This window comes from Vigna radiata, chromosome 1 (assembly GCF_000741045.1).
Source record: "Vigna radiata var. radiata cultivar VC1973A chromosome 1, Vradiata_ver6, whole genome shotgun sequence".
In the NCBI taxonomy this organism is placed as follows: domain Eukaryota; kingdom Viridiplantae; phylum Streptophyta; class Magnoliopsida; order Fabales; family Fabaceae; genus Vigna; species Vigna radiata.
Genome location: NC_028351.1, coordinates 13,432,455 through 13,456,100, shown reverse-complemented (window position 1 = coordinate 13,456,100; position 23,646 = coordinate 13,432,455). Strand labels below are relative to the sequence as shown.

The 23,646-nt window shown below is 29.4% G+C and overlaps 1 protein-coding gene across 1 annotated transcript; it reads left to right on the top strand.

Annotated features, from left to right (window-relative positions):
- Nucleotides 1-20,248: 20,248 nt before the first annotated feature.
- Nucleotides 20,249-22,430, top strand: LOC106768522 (transcription factor CSA). Its single transcript, XM_014653715.2, has 3 exons — nt 20,249-20,857; nt 20,927-21,373; nt 21,586-22,430. Exons 1-3 carry the CDS (start codon nt 20,485-20,487, stop codon nt 21,840-21,842), a joined length of 1,077 nt encoding a protein of 358 aa, XP_014509201.2. The 5' UTR covers nt 20,249-20,484; the 3' UTR covers nt 21,843-22,430.
- Nucleotides 22,431-23,646: the final 1,216 nt, after the last annotated feature.

Here is a 23,646-nt window from a genome sequence, read left to right as displayed (position 1 = left end):
TTAGTTGAGAGAAAACACCAACACTTATTAAATGTTACCCGCTCCCTCCTTTTTCAAGCACACTTACCAAACATTTTCTGGTCTTATGCCCTTATTCATGCCTCTACCCTCATAAATTGCCTTCCCACTCCTCTCCTAAATAACCATTCTCCACACCAAAAATTATATAGTTCTCCTTTTGATATTACCACTCTTAAAGTTTTTGGCTGCCTTTGCTTTNTAAACACNTTGTCAAACAATAGACATAAACTTGATCCAAGAGCCTTACCCGCTATTTTCCTTGGTTATAAACCGCACAAAAAAGGCTTCATCACCTTCAACCTCAAAACCAGGGCCATTGAGATTTCTAGAAATGTTGTCTTTCATGAAAGTTGTTTTCCCTACCACAATGAGTCATACACCACTCTTAATTCCCACCTTGTCACCCACCCACCTTTGCTCTATATTGACCAATGTATGCCCACATCTCATACAGATACTTCGCATCCTTCTCCACCCGGTTCACCTCCCACCCTACCTGCTCCTAATATTAGAAGATCCACCCGACAGAGAAACAGACCTTCAAGACTATCTGAGTTTGAAACGTCTCATGCATCAACTATTACCTCTCATTCTTCAGGTATCAAGCATCCTCTTGCTTCTGTCATTTCATATAAGAAACTTGCAGCACCTTATTACCGTTTTATTATGCAAATTTCTACTAACATTGAGCCTAGATCTTATTTTGAGGCATCCAAGTATCTTCACTGGGTTAGAGCCATGGATGATGAGCTTGCTGCATTGGCCAGAAATGATACTTGGGAAATCACAGATTTACCTGTTGGCAAAACTGCTGTAGGCTGCAAGTGGGTTTTCAAAATCAAACACAAGGCTGATGGTAGCATTGAAAGATATAAAGCCAGATTGGTAGCCAAGGGCTACACTCAAATTGAAGGTCAAGACTATCTAGATACTTTTTCTCCAGTGGTCAAAATCACAACGGTTAGACTGGTTATAGCTCTTGCAGCATCACATAATTGGCATCTTAAGCAAGTAGATGTTAATAATGCTTTTCTTCATGGAACATTAAATGAAGAAGTTTATATGCTACCTCCTCTAGGGCTCCATGGCATCAAACCAAATCAAGTATGCAAGTTACAAAAATCACTTTATGGTCTTAAACAAGCAGNCAGACAGTGGTATGCTCGTTTATCTGATTTTCTCTTGTCCAATGGCTTTCTCCAATCTGCATCTGATCATTCATTGTTCACAAAACATATTAATTCCAATGTCACTATTTTAGTGATTTATGTTGATGATATAGTACTCACAGGCAATGATCTAACAGAAATCACTCATATTACTCATCTTCTTGACGCAACATTTAAGATTAAAGATCTTGGCAATCTTAAATTCTTTCTTGGTCTTGAGGTTGCTAAAAACAAAGAAGGTATTTGTATTTCCCAGAGACAATATACTTTGGACATTCTCAAAGATGAAGGCTACTTAAACTTTAAGCCTGTTTCCACTCCTTGTGATTATCGTACAAAACTCAGCACAAATTCTGGCCAACCTCTAAATGATGCAGCTTCATCTTCTTATAGACGAATGGTTGGTAGATTATTATATCTCACCAACACCAGACCAGATATTTCATTTGCAGTACAACAACTAAGTCAATTTCTATCAAATCCCAGCACAGATCATCAACAAGCAGCTTCCAGGATTCTCAAATACCTTAAAGGTGCCCCTGGAAAAGGGATTTTCTTTCCCAGTGATAACATCATACAGTTGAAAGGCTTCAGCGATTCTGATTGGGCAGGCTGCATTGATACCAGACGAAGTATCATTGGTTACTCTATCTATCTTGGTTCTTCACTTATTTCATGGAAATCGAAGAAACAAGCCACTGTATCCAAAAGTTCCTCAGAAGCTGAATACAGAGCTCTTGCCACAGCTACTTGTGAAATTCAATGGTTAACTTTCCTTCTAAAGGATCTTAACATCACCTTTCAACAACCAGCAGTCTTGTTCTGTGATAACAAATCTGCCCTTCATATTGCTGCAAATCCAGTTTTTCATGAACGCACGAAACACATTGAAATAGATTGTCATATTGTAAGGGAAAAACTTTCTTCTGGTTTACTTAAACTACTGCGATTCCTTCTGCATGCCAGTTAGCTGATATCTACACCAAAGGACTTTCTCCAGCAGCGTTCAAATTTCTGGTTTCCAAGCTGGGAATGATTGATATTCATTCTCCAGCTTGAGGGGGGCTGTTAGGATTTAATATTTGATTTAATNTTTGATATCCTTCTTTTTAGGTTTTAAGATTTTGTTTGTTATTATTTCTGTTTGTTATTATTCTGTGCATATAGCTGATAGATTAGATAGAATTATAATTAATTCTGTTATAATCTTGATGTATAAATATTTTGTATCTGCATTATGCAGAATTAAGATAATACACAGATCATTCTTTGCTTCTCTGTTTTTTCCTCTCAGCATGATTCTCATTATTTAAGAATTTATTTTCATCATTATTTGTGAAAACAAAGTTAGTATGGTTTTCCAAATTATTTTGATCATCATTGTTATTCTTCTGTAAAAATAAATATAAGTATTTAGAGATTGAAAAACATAACACAACTTGGAAAACAAAATCAGAAATCAAAAGAAAAATAAAGAAGTTCAAAACAAATCAATCCAAAGATTCAAACTAAACAACCTTTGGCCACCCTCTTATTTTGTTTGTTGGTGTTTTGTTTGATTCCACAAATAGCCAAGTCCTTTCTTCTATGTTGATCTTTGTCATTGGATTTTACTCTTACTTTGTCACTTTTGACATTATATAAGCCATCTTCAAAGATAATTGTATTAATTTATTTGAGAAAATGACCCACATGACAACAAATAACTCAAATTCATAAAATTGTATGGCCAAACATAGTGTTGAGTGCTTGTAATTGACATATAAATATAGTGAATTTTGGTAATTTTAAGGATGAATAACTAAGACTAAATGTATGTTTTGTTTTGATCTAAACTAGTATAAATCTTTATGTAATGTATCATATTCTTTCTTAATCCTTACATATTGTTTTTCCTATTTTAGGTTTTATATGTAATATTTATCAATCTTAATTTCTCAATTAATTGCATTTACTTTATAATTATACTTGTTTTCAAAAGAGTTTAAGAATGAGTTAGTCGTTTCAAGAAAATTTTTAAAACAAATTCATCTTTCCTTTTAATTTAGCTTAGTCTCAATTTTTTTTTAATAGATGACCTTGGAGATGGATTTTGAAAATTACTCAAAACAAAGATTTTAAAAATATTTCTTATGGCTATGCAAAATCAAACTTTTCTTAAGGTGATGCAATAAATAGACTTCACTCTTTTGTGTGAAACTGGTCCATTTTTAAAAATCAAGAATGCAAATCATTTTGAATTAGTTGATAAGGACATATTGGGTGTTGTATTGGAAGGTCCATATATTCATATGCATATGGTTAGAAATATGTAGGTAGAGAAAGAATTCTCCTGATGAAAATAGAAAAGCTCAATGTGATATGAAGGAAAAAATATCATTGTGTCAACTTTCACTTTGCACCATTAGGAAAATATTTCTTCAAGAACGTTAATATGTAACTCTCTGAATCCATCATCTTATATCTAGCCTCAATCACTTGTTGTGTTCCTATTCATAAAAACACTACTAAACTGAACATAAGGTTTCCCTTAAAATTTTCACAATCTTTTTTATCCAATGGTGAACTTGGTTAAGGATAGCATTACTACTGAACTTTGACAGGTTATGTCTCATTTATGAACTCAATTATTCCTCTTTACTCCTAAGATGAATGGAAGAAGGCATTAATGTAGATATCCCAATTGTATATCATTGTTGTATAGATGCTTGGTATTTATGCATCATTGTCATGTTTTATTGTTGAATAACACTAGTCATCATCTCAATAGCCTTGGCTATCGAGCTCATATTAAAAGATGATTAGGGTGGAGTATGAGGCTTAAGAGACATAAGGAAAAGTTTAGAAACTATAAAAAAATCATAAGAAAAAACCTAAATTTACTAGCATAAAATGCACACAAGTGAAATATTTCAACCCCATTTCCCTCAGATCACCTAAGATACGACTTTTTTTGATACCAAAATGTACATGCCATTGAAAGTTACATTACTACTAATCAAGCTATGCTAAATAAACATTTAAATAATGTTTGCATTATTCTTTATACCTTTTGAAGATAAACTTCCCTTTTCATTGGGAATCATATTATATTTACACAACTTTCAAGAAAAGAATATAAACATTTATATTCTATTTTATCTCCTCATCCTATCTTTGTTGAGATTTCTCTCTTTGTAGCATCATCTACTCATGTGTAACACATAATCATCAAGTTGATAAATAATATACAAACACACAAGCCAAGGTAAGCTAGAGTTTTAAAAATAAATATACATGTACATATTAAACATACATATATTACAATTACATCTCATTTATATACTTTAATGATTACAATTTCAATTCATTTATTTAATAAAACATCATAATGCATCTCATTTATATACATATCATTTCTTAATACCATTAACATCAATTACTAAAGACACTTGACTCTACTTTCAAAAGATACATGTGTTGAATTAGAGTAAAAAATATGTATCTCTCACGTTTCCTTTACTAAATTGTCACTAGAATAAAGCTATATAACATGGACATATTTCCACTCATGTGATAAGGTAGATCTCCATGACCTATTGGATAGTTCTTTTCACACCAAAGACTAGGTCATAGTTTTTTTTACTCTCAGCATATTATATTTTCATTTATGTAATTTTAATATTAGTAGAATTAGGATATCTTCTTCACAAATTCCCAATTCAATACATAACCTAAAATTCTCAACTTAGTATTCCCTTCCTTGAAATAATTATATTTACTATGCATCATATGAAACTCATCACATAAATACATAAAACCAACATTTCAGTACAAGTATAATTATGATAGACCATGTGAGCTCTAAAAAAGGGTTGGATAGAGCCTATAAACTCTTTTTTCGTGCACAACATTAAATTAGATCTTCTAACTCACCAATAATATCTACACAGAGAATTTTATACTAGTTCACAACAAACTCATGGGATACATCATATTCTTTTTTAAGCATACAACTTAAAAGGTCTCACCGATCAACAAAGGGAAATACAAAGAGTATGCAAAACCTCTTCAGGTTACACCATCTCCTCTAATATTAACAATTCTCAAAGAAAAAAAAGAAAAGAACTATCACTCATAACGTAGTTAAAGATCACTAAGGAAAGCTTCACAATGTGAAGAATTACAAAGTTTTCTCTCAACTCAACAAAGACCACAGTGTATACAATTAAGATCTAGAAAGAAAAGTTGATGTGTTGATCAATTTTCAATGTAATCTTTCTATGTATCTTCTTAAAATTTGATCGCTGCTTCTATATAATTTAGGCTTTAATCTTATAACATTTTCATGTAGAAATCTTGAGTTGTATATTCCAACTTTATGGTAGAGAAATTTTATTTTAGAAAGATTAGATTTAATCTTTTCAAGGTTCATACTTGAATATTTTAAAGTAGACAATTCAAACATAATACTTAGATATAGCAATTAAGTGTAATTAAACATACTTAATCAATAGTGCTTAAGATTATTTGTTTCATAAAAAGTTGTGTTGGTGTAATATGACTTATAGAATTGAGGAGCAGGAATAGAGCTTGAAAATAAATTAAAAAACTACGCTCACAAATATACAAATGTAAGCGAATTAACTAATTAAACTAAATGTGTAAAGATATAGAAAATGCGCACAACAGATTTATATTAGTTCATCTTCACTTGAGACTACATAAATATTAACCATTTAATTACAAAATGTCACTACACATTTTATACATTTGTTACCAGCATGGTAGACATAAATTTAGTGACTTGGTAAATTATTTTGTGTTAATAATACTACATTAGTTAAATGAAATCACATATAGAAAAAAAATTAAACTAATGATAATTCAAATAAAAAATTATTATAAAAAATTCTACATGATAAAAAAAATAACAAATAAAAATATTGAAAAGAAGTAAAAATAATTTCATATATCATTCAACAAATTTGCATAAAAAGAAAGAGATATATAATTAAAGATATGATAAAATAAGAAATATCTTGAAAATCTAAAAAAAAAATTAAATATCAAACTAGTCAAACTATTGAAAAATAATGAAAATTTGATAAAACAAAATATTTTTCAAATAAAACAAAAGTTAATAATCAAAGAAAAAATTTAATAAAAGTACATAAGAAATTTATTCTAGTTTGGTAACATTCACCAATATTAAAAAAATAAATATTATTATTTAACATACACATTTTCTAACAAAAATTGTCAAGCTTCATACAATTTTTTCTATAGAGAAAACTAAAAATCCTTCTATGTAACTTTTTATGGACAAAATTAAAAACTCTTATGTATTTTTTTTTGACAAAACTACAAATCCTTCTTATACAACTTTTTGTTAAGATATGTCAAATATTCTATTAAAGGATATTAGGCAATCAAATATTATGTTAGTTATATTTTAGATATTATTATTATTTGTGCAGATTTGTGCACATGTTTTTCTTTTAATAGATGAAGGTGGAGCTGTCAAAATGGATAACCCGGCTCAACCCGGCCCAGTCCACCACGGGTTGGTCACTTAGTGAGCCAACTCAACCCGGCTCATTTATTAGCGAGCCAGAAAAATCTGAACCCGGCTCGACCCACCACGGGTTGGTGGGTAAACGGGTTGGCTCACTAGCCCATTTAATTACAATTTTTTTATTTAAAGAAATTACAAACTTTCTATATTCAAATTTAAACAAATTTCACTTCCAAAAAGTGATGTTAAACTGAAGACAATTCAAAATAATAATAAAAAGTACAATATAATCCAAATGTCATCCAAAAACAAACACAAAAAACATACAAATAAGTTTCTTATATGTCATAAGTTTCATAAATAAAATAATAAATTCAAAAAATAAAATTAGGTAGGTGGGTTGGCGGGCCAACCCGGCCCACCACGGGTTCAACCCGCATGAGCCGGGTTGAAATCTGACTCGCATAAAAAAATTCAATTTTTTCAAACCCAACCCGGCTCAAACCCGTGGTGGACCGGGTTGGCTCGCGGGTTGTGACCCATTTTGACGGCTCTAGATGAAGGATTATAGGATCCTTGCATGTATATATATGGTACTTTATTCCTTGAAATAATACATCAGAATTATTCTTTAAACCTTTTATTATGGTACTTTATTTCTGATGGCTTCTTCCGATGACAATCAATCAGAGAAACATGATTTTGGAACTTTCGCTGCTTCCAAGAGTTATATTTCTACTCATGCCGGATTTGTGACCAAGTCAGGTATATCTAACTCTGTTACTAAGAGTAGTGATTGGATAATTGATTCAGGTGCTACTGATCATATGACTTGTGATCCTCATATATTTACTAATTTTTCCTCTAATTGTTCTAAAACTGTTATTATTAATGCCAGTGGCGTCTCATCTCCTATTGAAGGTATAGGTACTATATCCCTNTCACCCTCTTTATCGATTCCTGATGTTTTATTTGTTCCTACATTAAACTGTAATCTTATCTCCGTCAGCAAGTTAATCAAATCACATTCTTGNGTTGCCTTGTTTTACCCAACTCATTGTTTTTTTCAGAACATCCATTCCAAGGAGAGAAGATTGCCACTGGTAGAGAGAGTGAAGGACTGTATTATCTTGAAAATGTCTCACAACAAAACCATTAAAGAAGATTGACTTATGGAATAAACGGGTGGGACATCCCTCTTTTGGTTATTTAAAAAAATTATTTCCATCATTATTTCATAAATGCAATATTTCTGATTTTTTTTTGTGAAACTTGTGTTTTGTCAAAAAATCATCGTGTTGTGTTTCCTTTAAGCAATAACAAAACTGATTTTCCTTTTTCATTAATTCACACAGATGTTTGGGGCCCTGCCCCACAATCTACACATAATGGAAAAAAATGGTTTATCAGTTTTGTTGATGATTGTACTCGGGTAACCTGGATGTATTTGCTTAAACATAAAAGTGAAGTGTGTGATGTGTTTCGTTCCTTTCATCATATGATAGTTACACAATTTAACACACATATTATAGTCATTCGATCAGACAATGGAGGGGAATATTTTAAGACTGAATTAATAGAGTTCATGAACTCTAAAGGCATCTTGCATCAAACTACATGTTCTTATTCACCACAACAAAATGACATGGCTGAAAGGAAAAATAGACATTTATTATAGGTGACTAGATCACTTTTGATAGATGGTAATGTCTCATCTCATTTATGGGGTGAGGCTGTGAGCTCTGCCGTTTATTTAATTAATCGAACCCCTTCTTGTGCTTAACTTTCGAAGGCTTTTTGATGTGTTGTCTGATATTTGTATCCTTCCTCCCATAGTTTATTTAGCCCCTCATGTTTTTGGATGTGTTATATATGTTCACTTACACCCACATCAACGNACAAAGCTTGAAGAACGAACTATCAAATGTGTTTTTGTTGGGTATGGATCAACTTAAAAAGGTTATCGTGCTTACCATCCACCATCAAAGAAATTTTATATCTCTATGGATGTGACATTTAATGAGCATGAATTTTTTTTATGTTAATTCTCCACTTCAGGGAGGCCATGAAAGTGAAGTGCATAATCCTGATGTTAGTATGTTTGATATCTCCGATATAAAATTATATTGTGAAGATAAATTATCGTATAAGGATCATTCTACAGGAAGTGAGCCAATCCAAAATATGGACACTTCTTTTCTGGATAATACAATGTCTTCTGATCATAACCAATTGGCTCAATCTTCTCCACAGGTTCAGCTTGACTCTTCAGAGGTACCTTCTGATCCTATNTCTGATAATACTAATTTAGATGAAATTGATTCTTGTCTGCCTGAAACCACCAACATACCAAACACTGAGTCTACTCCTGTTCAACATGATAGAACAAAGCATGTGGAGACTGATAGACATTTCATCAAAGAGAAGATTGAAGCTAGAATAATTTCCTTTCCTTTTGCAAGATCAGAGTTACAGTTGGTTGATGTTCTCACTAAAGGAGTGTCAAGAAGATTGATTGATGAGTCTCTGTTCAAGTTGGGAATGTGTGATATCCATGCACCAACTTGAGTGGGGGTGTTAAGATATGTCAAATATTCTATTAAAGGATATTAGACAATCAAATATTATGTTAGTTATATTTTAGATATTATTATTATTTGTGCATATTTGTGCACATGTTTTTCCTTTAATAGATGAAGGATTATAAGATTCTTATATGTATATATATGATACTATATTCCTTGAAATAATACATCAGAATTATTCTTTAAACCTTTTATTACTTTTTATAGACAAAAATGTACATCCTTTCTACGACTTTTCTGACAAAATTACAATCCTTTTAATGATAGACAAACTACCTGAGTGTGTACATATATAAGTCTTTACATAATCTAATGATTTATAAGTATTTTTGTAATTTGAAATAGAAAGATAGAAAGTAGGAGACAAAGCCTTTTTGTCTTTGTATATAGTAATAAGCTGGAAACAAACAAGGCCTGAGTAATGTAGACTATTAGATTTATTTATTAAAATATTTATATTTTACTTATGAAATTAATATGTTGTGAAGCTAATTTTTACACATGATTTTCTCTTTGTTCACATATATTTTCATAGTATTAATAACTATTTTTTAAACACTGGCATATAACTCAAACTTTATATTAGGAATAAAATTGAAATGCAATTTTTTATTAATATCTTATATCATTATAATTTAAATAATTTAATATAAGTATTTCACATTTATGCATTTCCAAATTTAGTTTCTTAATTAAATAAATTTAAATCCAATAATTTAATTTTCTTTCTTTAATTTTCAATATATATATATATATATATATATATATATATATATATATATATATATATATATATATTAAATATATATTAAATATATTTTTATAAGAAAAAATAAATTTTCATGATAAAACTAACATATTTACAGCAAATATCAGAGTTAACTAAAAAAAGCCTACAACTAAGCATCGATTATATTAGATCGGGAGATCCAACCTTACCAATCCAGTATAATTCAAATTTAATATTTTAGAAGTCATATCTTACCATTTATTTTATTGGATTAATTTGATTTCGGTGGTTTTGATTACGAGTTTATTCAGTCAGATTTTTTGACTTGTACATTTATGTTAAAATGATTTTTTTAATGAAAAAATATTTTTATGTTGGATAAATGATTATGATAGACTATGATAAAAAATAGATGATTACTGCCATTTTTATTTTTATTATAATGAATTATGATTATATATAACTTACTATTAAATTTAATAATTGAATACTAATTTAATTCCTATTTTTTAGGATTAAAGTTGGTCTGAAATTAGAAGAAGAATTTTTATTTTTTAAACCAAGTCTAATATATTTTCTAGTCAATATCAAACATAAATCTAATAATTGTATTATAATAATATAGTTAGAATTGGTTTAAAAATGATTTCAAAAATATTTAATAAGAATATGAGTTTTAATAAAAATATTATAATGACATTTATATAAAAATTAAATTTGATCCTAATATAGAGAGGGATGAAATTGTTCCATTTTAAAATAATTTGGAACTAAATTGAATTTAAATAATAAATATAGAAACTGAATTGAATATAAGACATTAATAAGTAGCACTGACATGAACATGTAACAAAAATTTAAAAAATATTTAAAAACTTTAAAATATAACAAATGACATGTGACATCTTTTTTCACTATGTTTTTAACTACTTAAAGGAAATTATAATAAAAGACTAAATTAACAAAAATTAAGACTTCACTGTAGACTACATTGAACAAGTTCAATAAAAAATAGGGACCAAATTAATATGTAAGCTAAATTTTAATATAATAATATTATATTAAAAATAAAATTTCAAATTTCAAATATATTTACAAATATATAAATATTAAAGGATTAAATATTTTTTTAATTCTTAAACTTTGATAGAAAATTAGTAGTTGTCCCTTCTCTATACTTTAGTACCCAAAATTTAAAAAGAAATTAATATAGTCCTTTCATTCTAACTATCATAAATTTTTTTCATATAAAATACATTTTCTAACTAACGTTGAAACCCGAATCTAATTGTATTAAAAAGACTATATTTAATTATTTTGAAAATTTAGAAATCAAAATATGTCAAAATTTAAATATGAGTTCCGATTTCATATCGATGTTCAATATATTTAACTCATTATTAAAATATAAATTCAGATTGAATCGGTATCCATAAAATTTTAATTCACTGTCCGAACCCGATTATAATTATTCATTACCCAACTATAATTATTCCTTTTACTTAATTTTATTTATCCAACATTATCTAATTATCCATTTCAACCCCACCATACGTTCAAGTTTCTTTCAGTTTGATTAGATACAAATATTTTTCTCACTCTATAAAAGCCAACAATGTTATTTTAAGCAATGATTAATTAGATAATATTAAATAATTATTAATTAGTATATTTTATTAAAATCATTACTAAATATCATTTACAAATTCTAGAGAACTAGTTGATAAAAAAAATTAAAGTGAAAAAAAGTTATAAGTACAAATTAATTTGATATCTAATTAGGGTTTTTTGAGCTTTATTTTAATAACTTAGAAATGATACAAAGAAAATTAAAAAGACTATATCTAATATTTATAAAATTTATAGACTAAAATATGTCAAAATTTGTTCTAATTTCGTATTAATGTTCAATTTATTTAACTCAATATTAAAATATAAATTTGGATTGAATCGAGTATCTATAAAATTTTAATTCTTTATCTGAATCCAATTATAATTATTCATCATGTCACATCCCAATAAATCTAAAACAAAAGTTATGATTCATTCTAGGAGTTAACATAAATAATAAAAGAGAACAGTGAAAAAATAAGCACTTAGATGGATAAGAAATATGAAACATCATATATAGAATTAAAACTGTACATAAAACAAGAGTTTAATATGATTTCCAGGCTAAGACCAAACGGTCATAACACCAGTTCAAGACTCATCGGTACATCAAAAAGGAAACTATACCGAATGGTTTTACAAAACACTAAACCGAACGGTTATATACACGAGGTGATGATTAAAATCTAAACTAAGGACCGGACGGTCCTGCACAACTCTCTGGTATAGCATCTATAGGTTGATCAGTTTGCAGGGCATCCTCCAAAGTATCTTCGCGGTCACCCTATGCTCACATCCAAATGGATGATCATTGTAGTGAAGAGAACAACCGAACAGTTAAGACCGAACGGTAAACATAGACAAGACAGGAAAATAAGGGTAAGCTTATGTAAATTTAATTAATCATTTCCAGTATACTTTTAAAAACATACACATGAATCACATACATCAATATCTCAATCATAAATCACAAGTCAAGTATATCCATTTAAAAACCAAACAGTAAATATCATGACCGACCACTATAGACACTGTCCGGACGGTATGAACTATGTAGTTCGTCGCTCTCTACACCCGAGTGGGCCTGGCTGGGATACACTCAGCAGACCGCCACCCGAGGTTAGTCTAGTGGAACCACCTCGGTATAGAATTTCCCTGAGGCTAAAGGACATCCTGTCATTCCAACGCATGAGTTACCATTCTCTACATTGGAAGGCGTAATCACGGAATATCAGGATAGAACGAAACCTGAGTCTGACCATAGTCATACTTTACCACTCAATTTCCAAATCATGAGATATTTGTAACATCCCAATAATTATAGTATTAAACTATAATATAGTTATTACATTCTTGATATGATAGAACAGTCATAGAAGCGAGGAATAACAGTTTTCCTCAATATACAAACCATTATACTCAATTTTAAACTTAATACAATCCAAACTTAAAACGATTAAAACAAAGATCTCGTCCATAAGAGCTAAACACTAGTTAATCCTCCATCTAACGCCTGTTCCACTGGCGTCTCACCACTTTCTGCTCACACCCACCGGATGATCATCGCCGAGAGAAAACACACAACACAACAATAACCACCAAACAACAGATAAAGCAAGGGTGAACTATTGCAACAAAATAACATGATATATTTAAATTAATAACATAATTTCTAACGGATAAGTCAAATCACTTAATAATACAATAAACACACCATTGTCGTTGTAAACTCAACCCATTCAAATAATCGTATGAATATCGAACTCTAAACAGGTTCTACGCTTGCAGTGGTACTATGTTCAAATACATAAATTTCACATCCAACATAATATAATACATTCAACACAAATTTCATATCCATTGAGTATTTTACAAAAATAAAATCAGCAGAATATAATGTGTTTGATAAGAATAAGTTAAAAACACATCTAGTAGACTTCCAGGAAAGAGAGGTGCGTCACAATGGACAACTTAAGTACCAGGTCTTTCCTTAGTCAACGTGTTATTAACAAATTTCTTATTCACAAATTCAAAACAACAACATATAATATTATCACAGAAATTCAAATAGTTGTACAACAAGCACACAGGTTTTTCATTAACAGTAATTGCACAAAATTTCAAGACATAAATAGTTATAAAAAAATATTTTATAATATAAAAAAAATTTAGAAAAGTTAGCTCCCCTTACCTCTATTTCAGACTCAATCTCTTGCTTAGAATTTGTTCCTCCGAAAACCCTCCAGAAGCTCTACTCTTCCTAACTCTTTCTTCTCTATATTTTATTTTTTCAAGATTTCTCACTTGATTCTTCTTCTCTTTGTCTAGAATAAGCTCCCCTCCCATGGCTATTTATAGTCCAAAAATGTTACTATTTAAATTATTTTTTTTATTATATATTATTTTAATATTATTTTATTAATATTTTAATCACAACTTGCAAAACCACTTGTAAATTTTATCCTTCCTTAATATGCAACTCAGAGATTCTTATCCTCTCACTATTTTATTTTATTTTATTTTATTTTATTTTTATTTATTTATTTATTTATTTATTTATTCTATTCACTTTTTTTTAACAAAACCTTCTAAAATAGGTTCTCAAAATTTTGAACCCCTCCTTCTGAAATTATTATAATTTTCTATCATAAATTTAAATTTTTCTAACCATAATTTTCTTTTATTGTATTTTCTATTCATTAAAATTATTATTACTAATAATAATGCTAAGATTTACTTCTATTTATTAAAATAGATATTTTTCATGGGTCTTACAATATTCCTCCTTGGAATACTCTTATATAATCATAATAAATCTTCATCATTCTCGTTTCACATCATCAACAAATCTCATTCATAAATACTTATTTCACACATAGATAGTACTGTACTGAAATGACCGAACGGTCGGATACAATTAAGAAAAGTGAACATAAAAGGAATTCTAGCAAGGGACCGAACGGTCTAAGATTAGGGAGAAAGACTTGACATCAAAATTAGTATAGTAAATGACCGAACGGTCAAGAAAAGAAGGAAACCGAGCACAAATTAGAGATCGAGAAATGAAGATAACTCATGAGAATGAACGAGCGGTTAACAACATAATTAACTTTGTAAGGAAAACCACATACCAATTTCAACTCTAGCCGAATGCCTTTATAGATATAAAGGAGAGTTCTCTTCAATAAAGCGAGTGTCAGTACAAGACCGAACACTCTCTGGGAAGCAAGTGTGAGTATAAAACCGAGCACTTTTCCAAATAAATAATATTATAAACTGAGTACTTTAAAGATCAGGTGCTGGTATAAGACTAAGCACTAAAATAACAGAAGGCTAGTCTATGACCGAGCACTTCTCAAGGCCGAGCACTCTTCAAGACCAAGCACTCAACCATGAATATCATATGTGTAAGACCGAACATTATTCTAAGAAAGACAATTAATATGAGACTGAGTACTCAGTCTATGACCGAGCACGTCAAGGGTCGGACGCTCAGTATAAGATCGAACGCTCTTAATATGAGTAATTCATTCTGAATGACTACTAAGCAAGGTATTTGAGTTTCAACATAAATTGTACAAGATCGATCGGTCTTCAACTAATTCCTACAAAGGGAATACAATCCAGACCGATCGTTTTTAGGGGAAACCGAATGGTCCTAATGACCCTCGGCTACAAATTCAAAATTTCACTAAGTTAAATAACCCTATGGATAATTTCATACCAATATCAAACATAAATTATTCAAACAGCAAAAGAAAGCATACTTCCATATTTAAATTCAAATCATACAATCATCAATCATATACTCATAAAATCATGCATACATAAATCTTCATAATTAAATTTATAAGCTTCCCTTACTTCTAATACCAGCTAATCTTCTAAGTCTTTGAGCAGTTGCTCCTAAGGCTTCAAGATTTCAAAGTGCTCCAAACAAGATTCTGATCAGTGCAAATGGAAGGTCTCGTCGCCAGGAAAATTTAATCTAAAAGAAGGTTGGTGATCAGAGAAGCAGAAAGGTGAGAAAATGTAGAGAGAAGGTGGAAGGTTTTAGAGAGAAGGAGGAGAATTGAGTTTGCTGAAGGTTGAAGATGAAGAGGTGCATGCAGAGAAAAATATGACGTCAGCTTTAAAATCCTTCTTTAAATACTGCTTCCCAAAAATTGAAAGGTCGAATCCTACACTGCCACCTATTTTCCACTCTATGAGTTTTGCCCCTCGAACACTGCCACTTGGATTCCACTATCTGCCAATTCCCACCTTCCCTGCTACCACACGTTTTACGATGGGTGGACAATTAAATGCACTGCACAAGTTGTCCCCACTAGAGAAACTAGAGAGGCATAACACATGTCTCCCACTAAAGAAAGGAATTAATGGGGTGTGACACATTACCCAGCTATAATTATCCATTTTACTTAATTTTATTTATCCAACATTATCTAATTATCCATTTCAACCCCACCATATGTTCAAATTTCTTTCAGTATTAGATACAAATATTTTTCTCATCCTATAAAAGCCAACAATGTTATTTTAAGCAATTTAATGATTAATTAGATAATATTCAATAATTTTTAATTAGTATATTTTATTACAATCATTAATAAATATCATTTACAAATTCTAGAGAACTAGTTGATACAAAACAAATTAAGTAGTGAAAAAAAGTTATAAGTACAAATTAATTTGATATGTAATTAGGCATTTTTTTCGAGCTTTATTTTAATAACTTAGAAATGATATAGAGAAAATTAAAGCGTCAAATGTATTAAGATTTAAAAATATTCACTATCTATTAAATAATAAATAAGTTAATCTTCTCAGTCTCGGGAAAATACTAAAATTGTACAAAAACAATAAAAAGTAAACTGGACAAATAAAGAAATAAGAATAAAATGAGTAAAAGAAAAAACAAGAAAGAGAGTGTTTTATGGATTATTACTGTTTCATATATATTTTTAATAATTTAATTATTCAGTTAATCTCAATCAAAAAATTTTATATTTAAAATTTATCTATTATAATGTCTATATTTTTTTAATTAAATTATAGAAATGAAGAAACTCTCTCTCTATATATAAATATAAATAAATAAATATATATATATATATATATATATATATATATATATATATTAAAAAATGTTCTTAATTAAAATAAATTTGTTTAACTATATAGGAAAGACCATACTTTAAAATTTAAAATATTTTATAATGATTAAAAATATTCAATGTTAAACAGAAATTATAAAAACTTAATATAGTTTTAGTATTTATAAATTTTTTGAATATGAAATTTTTTTAAGATAAAATCGTCTATAAGATTGAATTGTTTAAAAGATTTCATATATTTTAAAATTTAACAAAAAATATAAAGCGAAATGAACATACGACAATGTTATTACTAAAATATCATAATAGCTGAAATATAGGTGATGATGAAAATACTTTAAGAAAACCAAATAATTTAGGAAAAGTCTTATAGAAAAACACCTAGACATAAACAGGACGAACTTCTAAGCGATTCTAAAGTTAAAGTATCAATAAAAGTATTGTTAAATTCAAATGTTATATTGTGCCAAATCGTAATTAGTCAATTCTCAATATGATTAAGTAGATAAAAGTGTCAAGACAGTGTTTTTGGAAAACACGTTGAAAGTCTCAAATGTTCCAAAAACTTGTGATAGAAAACACTTGTTAAACACATGTGCTAAATAGAACAAAGAAAATTCTAAAGCGTTTACATAGGCTAGACGATACCATGTACTAAATGATCCGCTTCGTCCAACGGTGAAGTTCTCAATCAACTACTTGGTATCTTAGTGTGAAGCTTAAATGATAAAATCCTACCTGATTGATAGAAAACACAAAAAACACTTTGTTGTTCTGAGAAGACATTAAATGACATTAAATGTTTAATGTTTAAAAACAATAAAAGTGATAAGAAAAAAGACATATATGTTGCACGCATATCTATTATACTTTATATAGATTACCTATTACAGGCATCCACGCACTCCATCCTATATAAATCAGATGTGGACGTTAGGAATAAAGAAGACTTTCATAGAATGTTCTCCCTATCAGAGGTCGTGTTAGATAAATAGTACTACCTACTTTTGTCATAGTACTGAAAAAACAAGTATGATCTGACAAGTTGATTTTAACCAACGAATGCTTCATACAACAAGATTAAGAAGACTTAAGGATCAAGGAGAAAGTATTGTTTAATGGATATCTTTTGAGAAGCCTTTAAATAGAAGATGATTCGAAGAAAGAATAAAGAGAATAACATAGAGAAAGAAAGACCATAAGTGAAAATGTTGAGAAAAGCACACAAACTCAAAAAAGAATATTTAAGAAGAGAAAAAACTCAAGACTAGAAATACTCTCAAGTTTCATCGATATATAAGCTTATTGTTGCAATAAGAGAGAAAAGAGAAAATACTCAGTTAGTCTATTAAACTGAATTATATTAAACACATATCTTCTCTACGAGATTTGTAGTCTAAGGACTTGTAACCAATCTTTTGATTGTAAATTCTTAAGAGAATTAAAACACTTCACGTTTAACTTTGAGGAGTTAAAAGGTAGCTAGATAAATATGTCTAGTGGAAACCAAGAGTGGGTGAAACACTGACGTTTAACTTGGTGAAATTAAACGGTAGCTAGACGAGTGTTTAGTTGAAACCAGGAGTGTGTGAAACTCAAATAAACAAGTGTATCTAGAGGATACCGGGAGTGTCTTGGGATACCGAGAGTGTCCCGGGATACCAGGAATGGTGAAGAATACTACACAACCAGGAGCGGGTGAAACTCAACTAGTCAAAGTAACAGTGGTCACTTGAAGTGAGTAAGGATACTAGTAGTGATGAGAATACTCAAGTGTAATCTTGTCGAAGATTATAGTGGAATCTTCTAAGTGTTAGAAGAGATTGAACGTAGCTCAATGGAGCGAACTAGTATAAAAATAACTATGTACTTATTGCTTTATTCTTTTTAAACGCTTCTCTTATAAAATCTGCAATTACACTTTATTTTTTATATAAAAAATCTTTTCATTAAACGATTCTTTATTAAAAAGCAAGCTTTATTAAAATGTTACAACAAACACGGTTAACAACTGAAAAACACTTAAAAAAAACACATTATTTAAACTCATTTTCGAATGTTTAACAATTTATGCAAAACTTTTTTATCTTGGTCAAAAGTATTATATCATATCTATTGTGAAAAAGTTTTCCAATAACGTTATTCAATCACATTTTAATGTGTTTTTAGGTATTTCAATTTTACTTTTATTAAAAACTGAATTGCTCATTTAGTTCTTTATTTTCTAAAATGAAATAATTCTAATTCATTAGTAATACTTTTTCTAATTTCTAATAAAAAATATCGATAATAAGTGACGACAATATTACTTATTTACGAATAATATTTATTATAATATTTGATAATAAATTTTAAATTTCAATCACTATTATTATTATTCTAAATTTTACCATTATTTAATTAAAATTTCGTGTGGTTATCTAATTTGCTTAAATAAATAATTTTTTACTTATTTTAATATGAGAATGCTATCTACTTCTTGAATCAGTGATTATTTTTAAAATTCTTATATACGTTTATTTTAAATTTAATCAACCCGAACTAAAATAGTTTCAGTTTGGAAACCTAAAGAAAATATTTACTACTAAATTCTTAACTTAAATCCACCTCTTATCCTTTTTTTAAGAAGGTACAAGTTTAGTCTCTTAACATTGTGTTTTAAATTAAACAACTTCGATTTATGAACAGTGTAAATAATGTCAATATTAATTACTTATAATCAAACAATAATATAAACATTATTTATTTCAAAAATATCGATAAATGTTTTCATTTATAAGATTATATATATATATATATATATATATATATATATATATATATATATATATATATATATATATATATATATATATATAATTTCCTTTATCCATTTTTCTTTTTTATTTCTATCTTTCAAGTTATTATTTTATTTAAATATAATTGATTTTCTAAATTTAACCGCTTTTTTTAAATTTAACTATTTTTCTAAATTAGATAAATAAAAAATAATTTATAAAATAAATAAAAAAATATCTACAATTAAATTATAAAAATTATTTATATTTATTTTACAATTATAATTTCATTAAATTCTATACTTATTAGAACATTTTATACACGTCTAAGACTACTTAATTTTGGCAACTTAAAAAGCTAAATATAATATTAGCATTTTTGTAAAACTCAAAATTACTCATTAATAAATATTTAAACAAAAATAATCCAAAAATGATTTAAATAAATTCTTACAAAAGTCTTAATAAAGAACTCCACCTGTTTTGTTGGAAAAAAAAAAAAAAAAAAAAAAAAAAAAAAAAAAAAAAAAAAAAAAAAAAAAAAAAAAAACCATGCAACCAGGGTGACACTGACACCACATAACTGATATCAAATTGCATGCACACACTCACTCATGTTTATTTAATGTTTTCTTTCTCTTAGAATGAGTGAGAAACTGAAACAGTGGCCCCACTAGTCTCATTCTCACATAAAAGAGCAAAAGAAACATTGAACTTTTAAACAATGAAAAATCAAAAAGTAAAACAAAAAAAAATCTCATTTTTAATTTGCTTGAATTTTTCTTTAAAACCTTGTCCTTTTTCTTCTGTTCCTGTGTCTTCCTTCTGACCACCATTTTTTCCTCTCTCTCTCTTCCATTTGATATTTTTGTTCTCTATCCTTAGATTCTTTTCTCACCCAACAAACTTTTAATGCTTTTCTTCACTCAGAATTGTGAAAGCTAGACTCTTTCAGCTTTTCTGCATCTTCAGTTTCAATGGGTGCTGAAATGAATGTTCTTCCTTCACCTCCTGTTACCCTTACTGGTCTCCAGTGTTTCAACATTTTAGGGGTGATGGGTCATGTTGGAGGCATGAAATCTGAAAGTTCTGATATACCTTTTCAGATTTTGAACCCCAAGCGCGTGGAGGAAGAAGAATCTTCTGGGATTGAAGCCACGGGCTTGTCTTTGAAACCTGGTGAAGAGCTTGAAGCTAATAGTTACTCTGCTAAAGGGAAAATCAGACACACTAAGCTTTGTGCAAGAGGACATTGGAGGTCAGCTGAAGATGTCAAACTTAAGGAGTTTGTTGCACGATTTGGACCTCAAAATTGGAACTCAATGGCAGAACATCTTCCAGGAAGATCAGGTAAATGACAGTTTTGCTTTTTAGTGAAGTGCTATGTTTTGTGATAACTGATTTTTTGTGCTGAATCAGGAAAAAGTTGCAGATTGAGGTGGTTTAATCAGTTAGATCCTAGAATTAACAGAAAGGCTTTCAGTGAGGAAGAAGAAGAGAGACTCTTGAATGCTCACAAAGTGTATGGTAACAAATGGGCCATGATTTCTAGACTCTTCCCTGGTAGGACTGATAATGCAGTGAAGAATCATTGGCATGTGATCATGGCTAGGAGGCAAAGGGAAAAGTCATGTGTCTTCAGAAGGAGAAAACCCACATTTCAGATCCTTCCACCAAAGGATTTGGATTTGATCTTGCCACTGAATGGAGGCAGTGAATCAACCATTTCAAGCACCATCATTGATGAATCTCCCTCAACAGGAACTAACCTCTCCTTCACTTCCTCTTCAGCAAAATCAACTCCTCTGCCTTTCCTAAAACATTGTCATGTTCAGAATCTCCAAACTTCTGGTGGTTCTCTAATGGGTATGATTTGCTCTTCCATGTAAACATTACAAACCATGGAAGATTTTAACTTTTACATTACAGCAATTTGTATCACAAATGACCCTATTGAAGGGTCATTCACAGATACTATTAAAATATAGGGACCACTTTATAACTCTGTATGAATTCAAGTGTCTGTCATTTTCTTCTTTACTGTTACATGTTTAACATTTGTTTCTTTGGGGTTGCAGGTTTATCTGGAGAAAGCAGGACATCAGCCAGGGATGTGAGTTTCAACAAACATTTTGGTGCTGGGAAAGGTTCATCTGAGACTGGGCACATGGGAAGGGTAATGGGTGTGGACCAATCTCATTACTCAGATTCAAACTCCTCAGAAGTTTCAGAATCAATTGCCACAAACAAGACTACCAATTTACCAATGTACGGGGAAAGTGATAACAGGACCGACATGTTATTCATTGATTTTCTTGGAGTAGGAACTACATAAAGAGAATGTTTGATTAGAATGAATGAATAATCTTCACTCAAAAAGACATTGATCCTAACAGAGGAAGAGGGAAGACGACTTTGAAATAGTGGGCAATTGTGGTTGTGATGATGAAGAGAAATGGATCTGCCTTCATTCACGTGTGCAATTAGTTCCATTTATGGCCAAAGGTTAACTGCATAAATGTGAAATGAGCAGAGAAAATAAATATGAAAAAACAAAACAAAAACTGAGGAAGAAAAGAGACAACAGATAGAGAGTATTGAGTTATGCATGTTATTTTAAGAATATAAAAAGTATGATAATTTTCAAACTCTTAAATTTGGACCTATCTTAGGACATAAGCAGACTGTGTTTTTTTTGTGTTGTACTTTGTCATTTCAAGCAAAGCCGTAGTACTTGACTTAGGTGTTCTCTTTGAATGACTCAACGACCGTGTTGAATGATTGATTTCTTATGGGCCACATTGTGTAACTCCTTTGCTACTTACCATGTTTTAAATGCACTTACAATTTATGGTGTTCTTGCTTTTTCCATTCTCCAGAATCAATTAATAAACTAGATGACATTAAGTGCATTACTTGGGATTTATATTTTTGTAAGGTTTTTTACTAGAATTAATTTCAATTTAGTGTCATGTGTAATGGAAGTGATAGAACTTCAATTTTAGCTTCACATTAATTCTGTGTGTAAGTATTGTGTCTAAGTATTGTGTTAATTCTTTATTAAATTCACACTTCATCTACATGTGAAATGGTGATAAAAGTTTACAGAAAGGAATAAGTTTAAAAATTACATAAATAAAGATTAGTATCTTTACACTTGTTTCAATACTTATGGTCTTAAACTTTCATATTAGAATTTCTTTAACTTTTAAATACCAAGCTAAATGTAAAATATTGGAAATAAAATAATTTAATCATAAACTTTTTTTGAATTTATAAATGGTAGTTTGATTGAAAGTGTTTTTTTTAGCAATGAGTGGAATATATTTAAGGACATAATTGATATTTAAATTAGTAAAATTGATATACATGGAATAAACTAGAAGGAGAGTTGAATAGTATTTTAAATTTTTTTGTAAATAGTATTTAATATTATTTTATAGGGGTTAGATCATCTAAACAGTAGTTGAATACTTGTGTTTAAAGAAAACGTTGAATGGAAAACTTGTTTAGACACAAGGAGGGTAAAACATACTTTGGTTTTATACTAATTCACTACATCTAGTTCTTTAAAAAATCTTTAAGGGGTTCCACTAAAAACAAGTTTAACCACTCCTGGTTTATAAACTAACCAAACTGATTAGACGAGTTTCACATCTCCTGATATCAATGCTAGACAACCTGTGTAGAACTTTTACTTCACTAAGTTAAACTTTACAAGTGTTTGAATTCACTTCTGAATCTTAAATAACAAAGTGTTTTTGAAATCTTACAAGATAGAAGATAACTCTTGTAGAAAGGATATAAAATCAATACAATGAACTTTTGAAAACTTGTAAAAAGATATTTTCAAAGAAGATTCTTAAGAGCTTAAAGAAAGAGAGTACAGAACGTATAGAAATATTCTTCATAGCAAAATTTCTTCTCTTCTCTTCATGCAAACTTCTTTATATAGACTTCTTCGAAAAAGATCTATTACTTAGAGCTTTTGACATTCCCTTTAGGGATGTAGCCTTTAAGGTAGAATAAGAAGCTATGTTGTGTCTTGTTAGAGCAATTGTGCTAAGCATATTAAAAGAGCAAGCATAAAGCATGTATGAGACATTTTCTTGAATATGATCTTATCTCTTAACATTGAT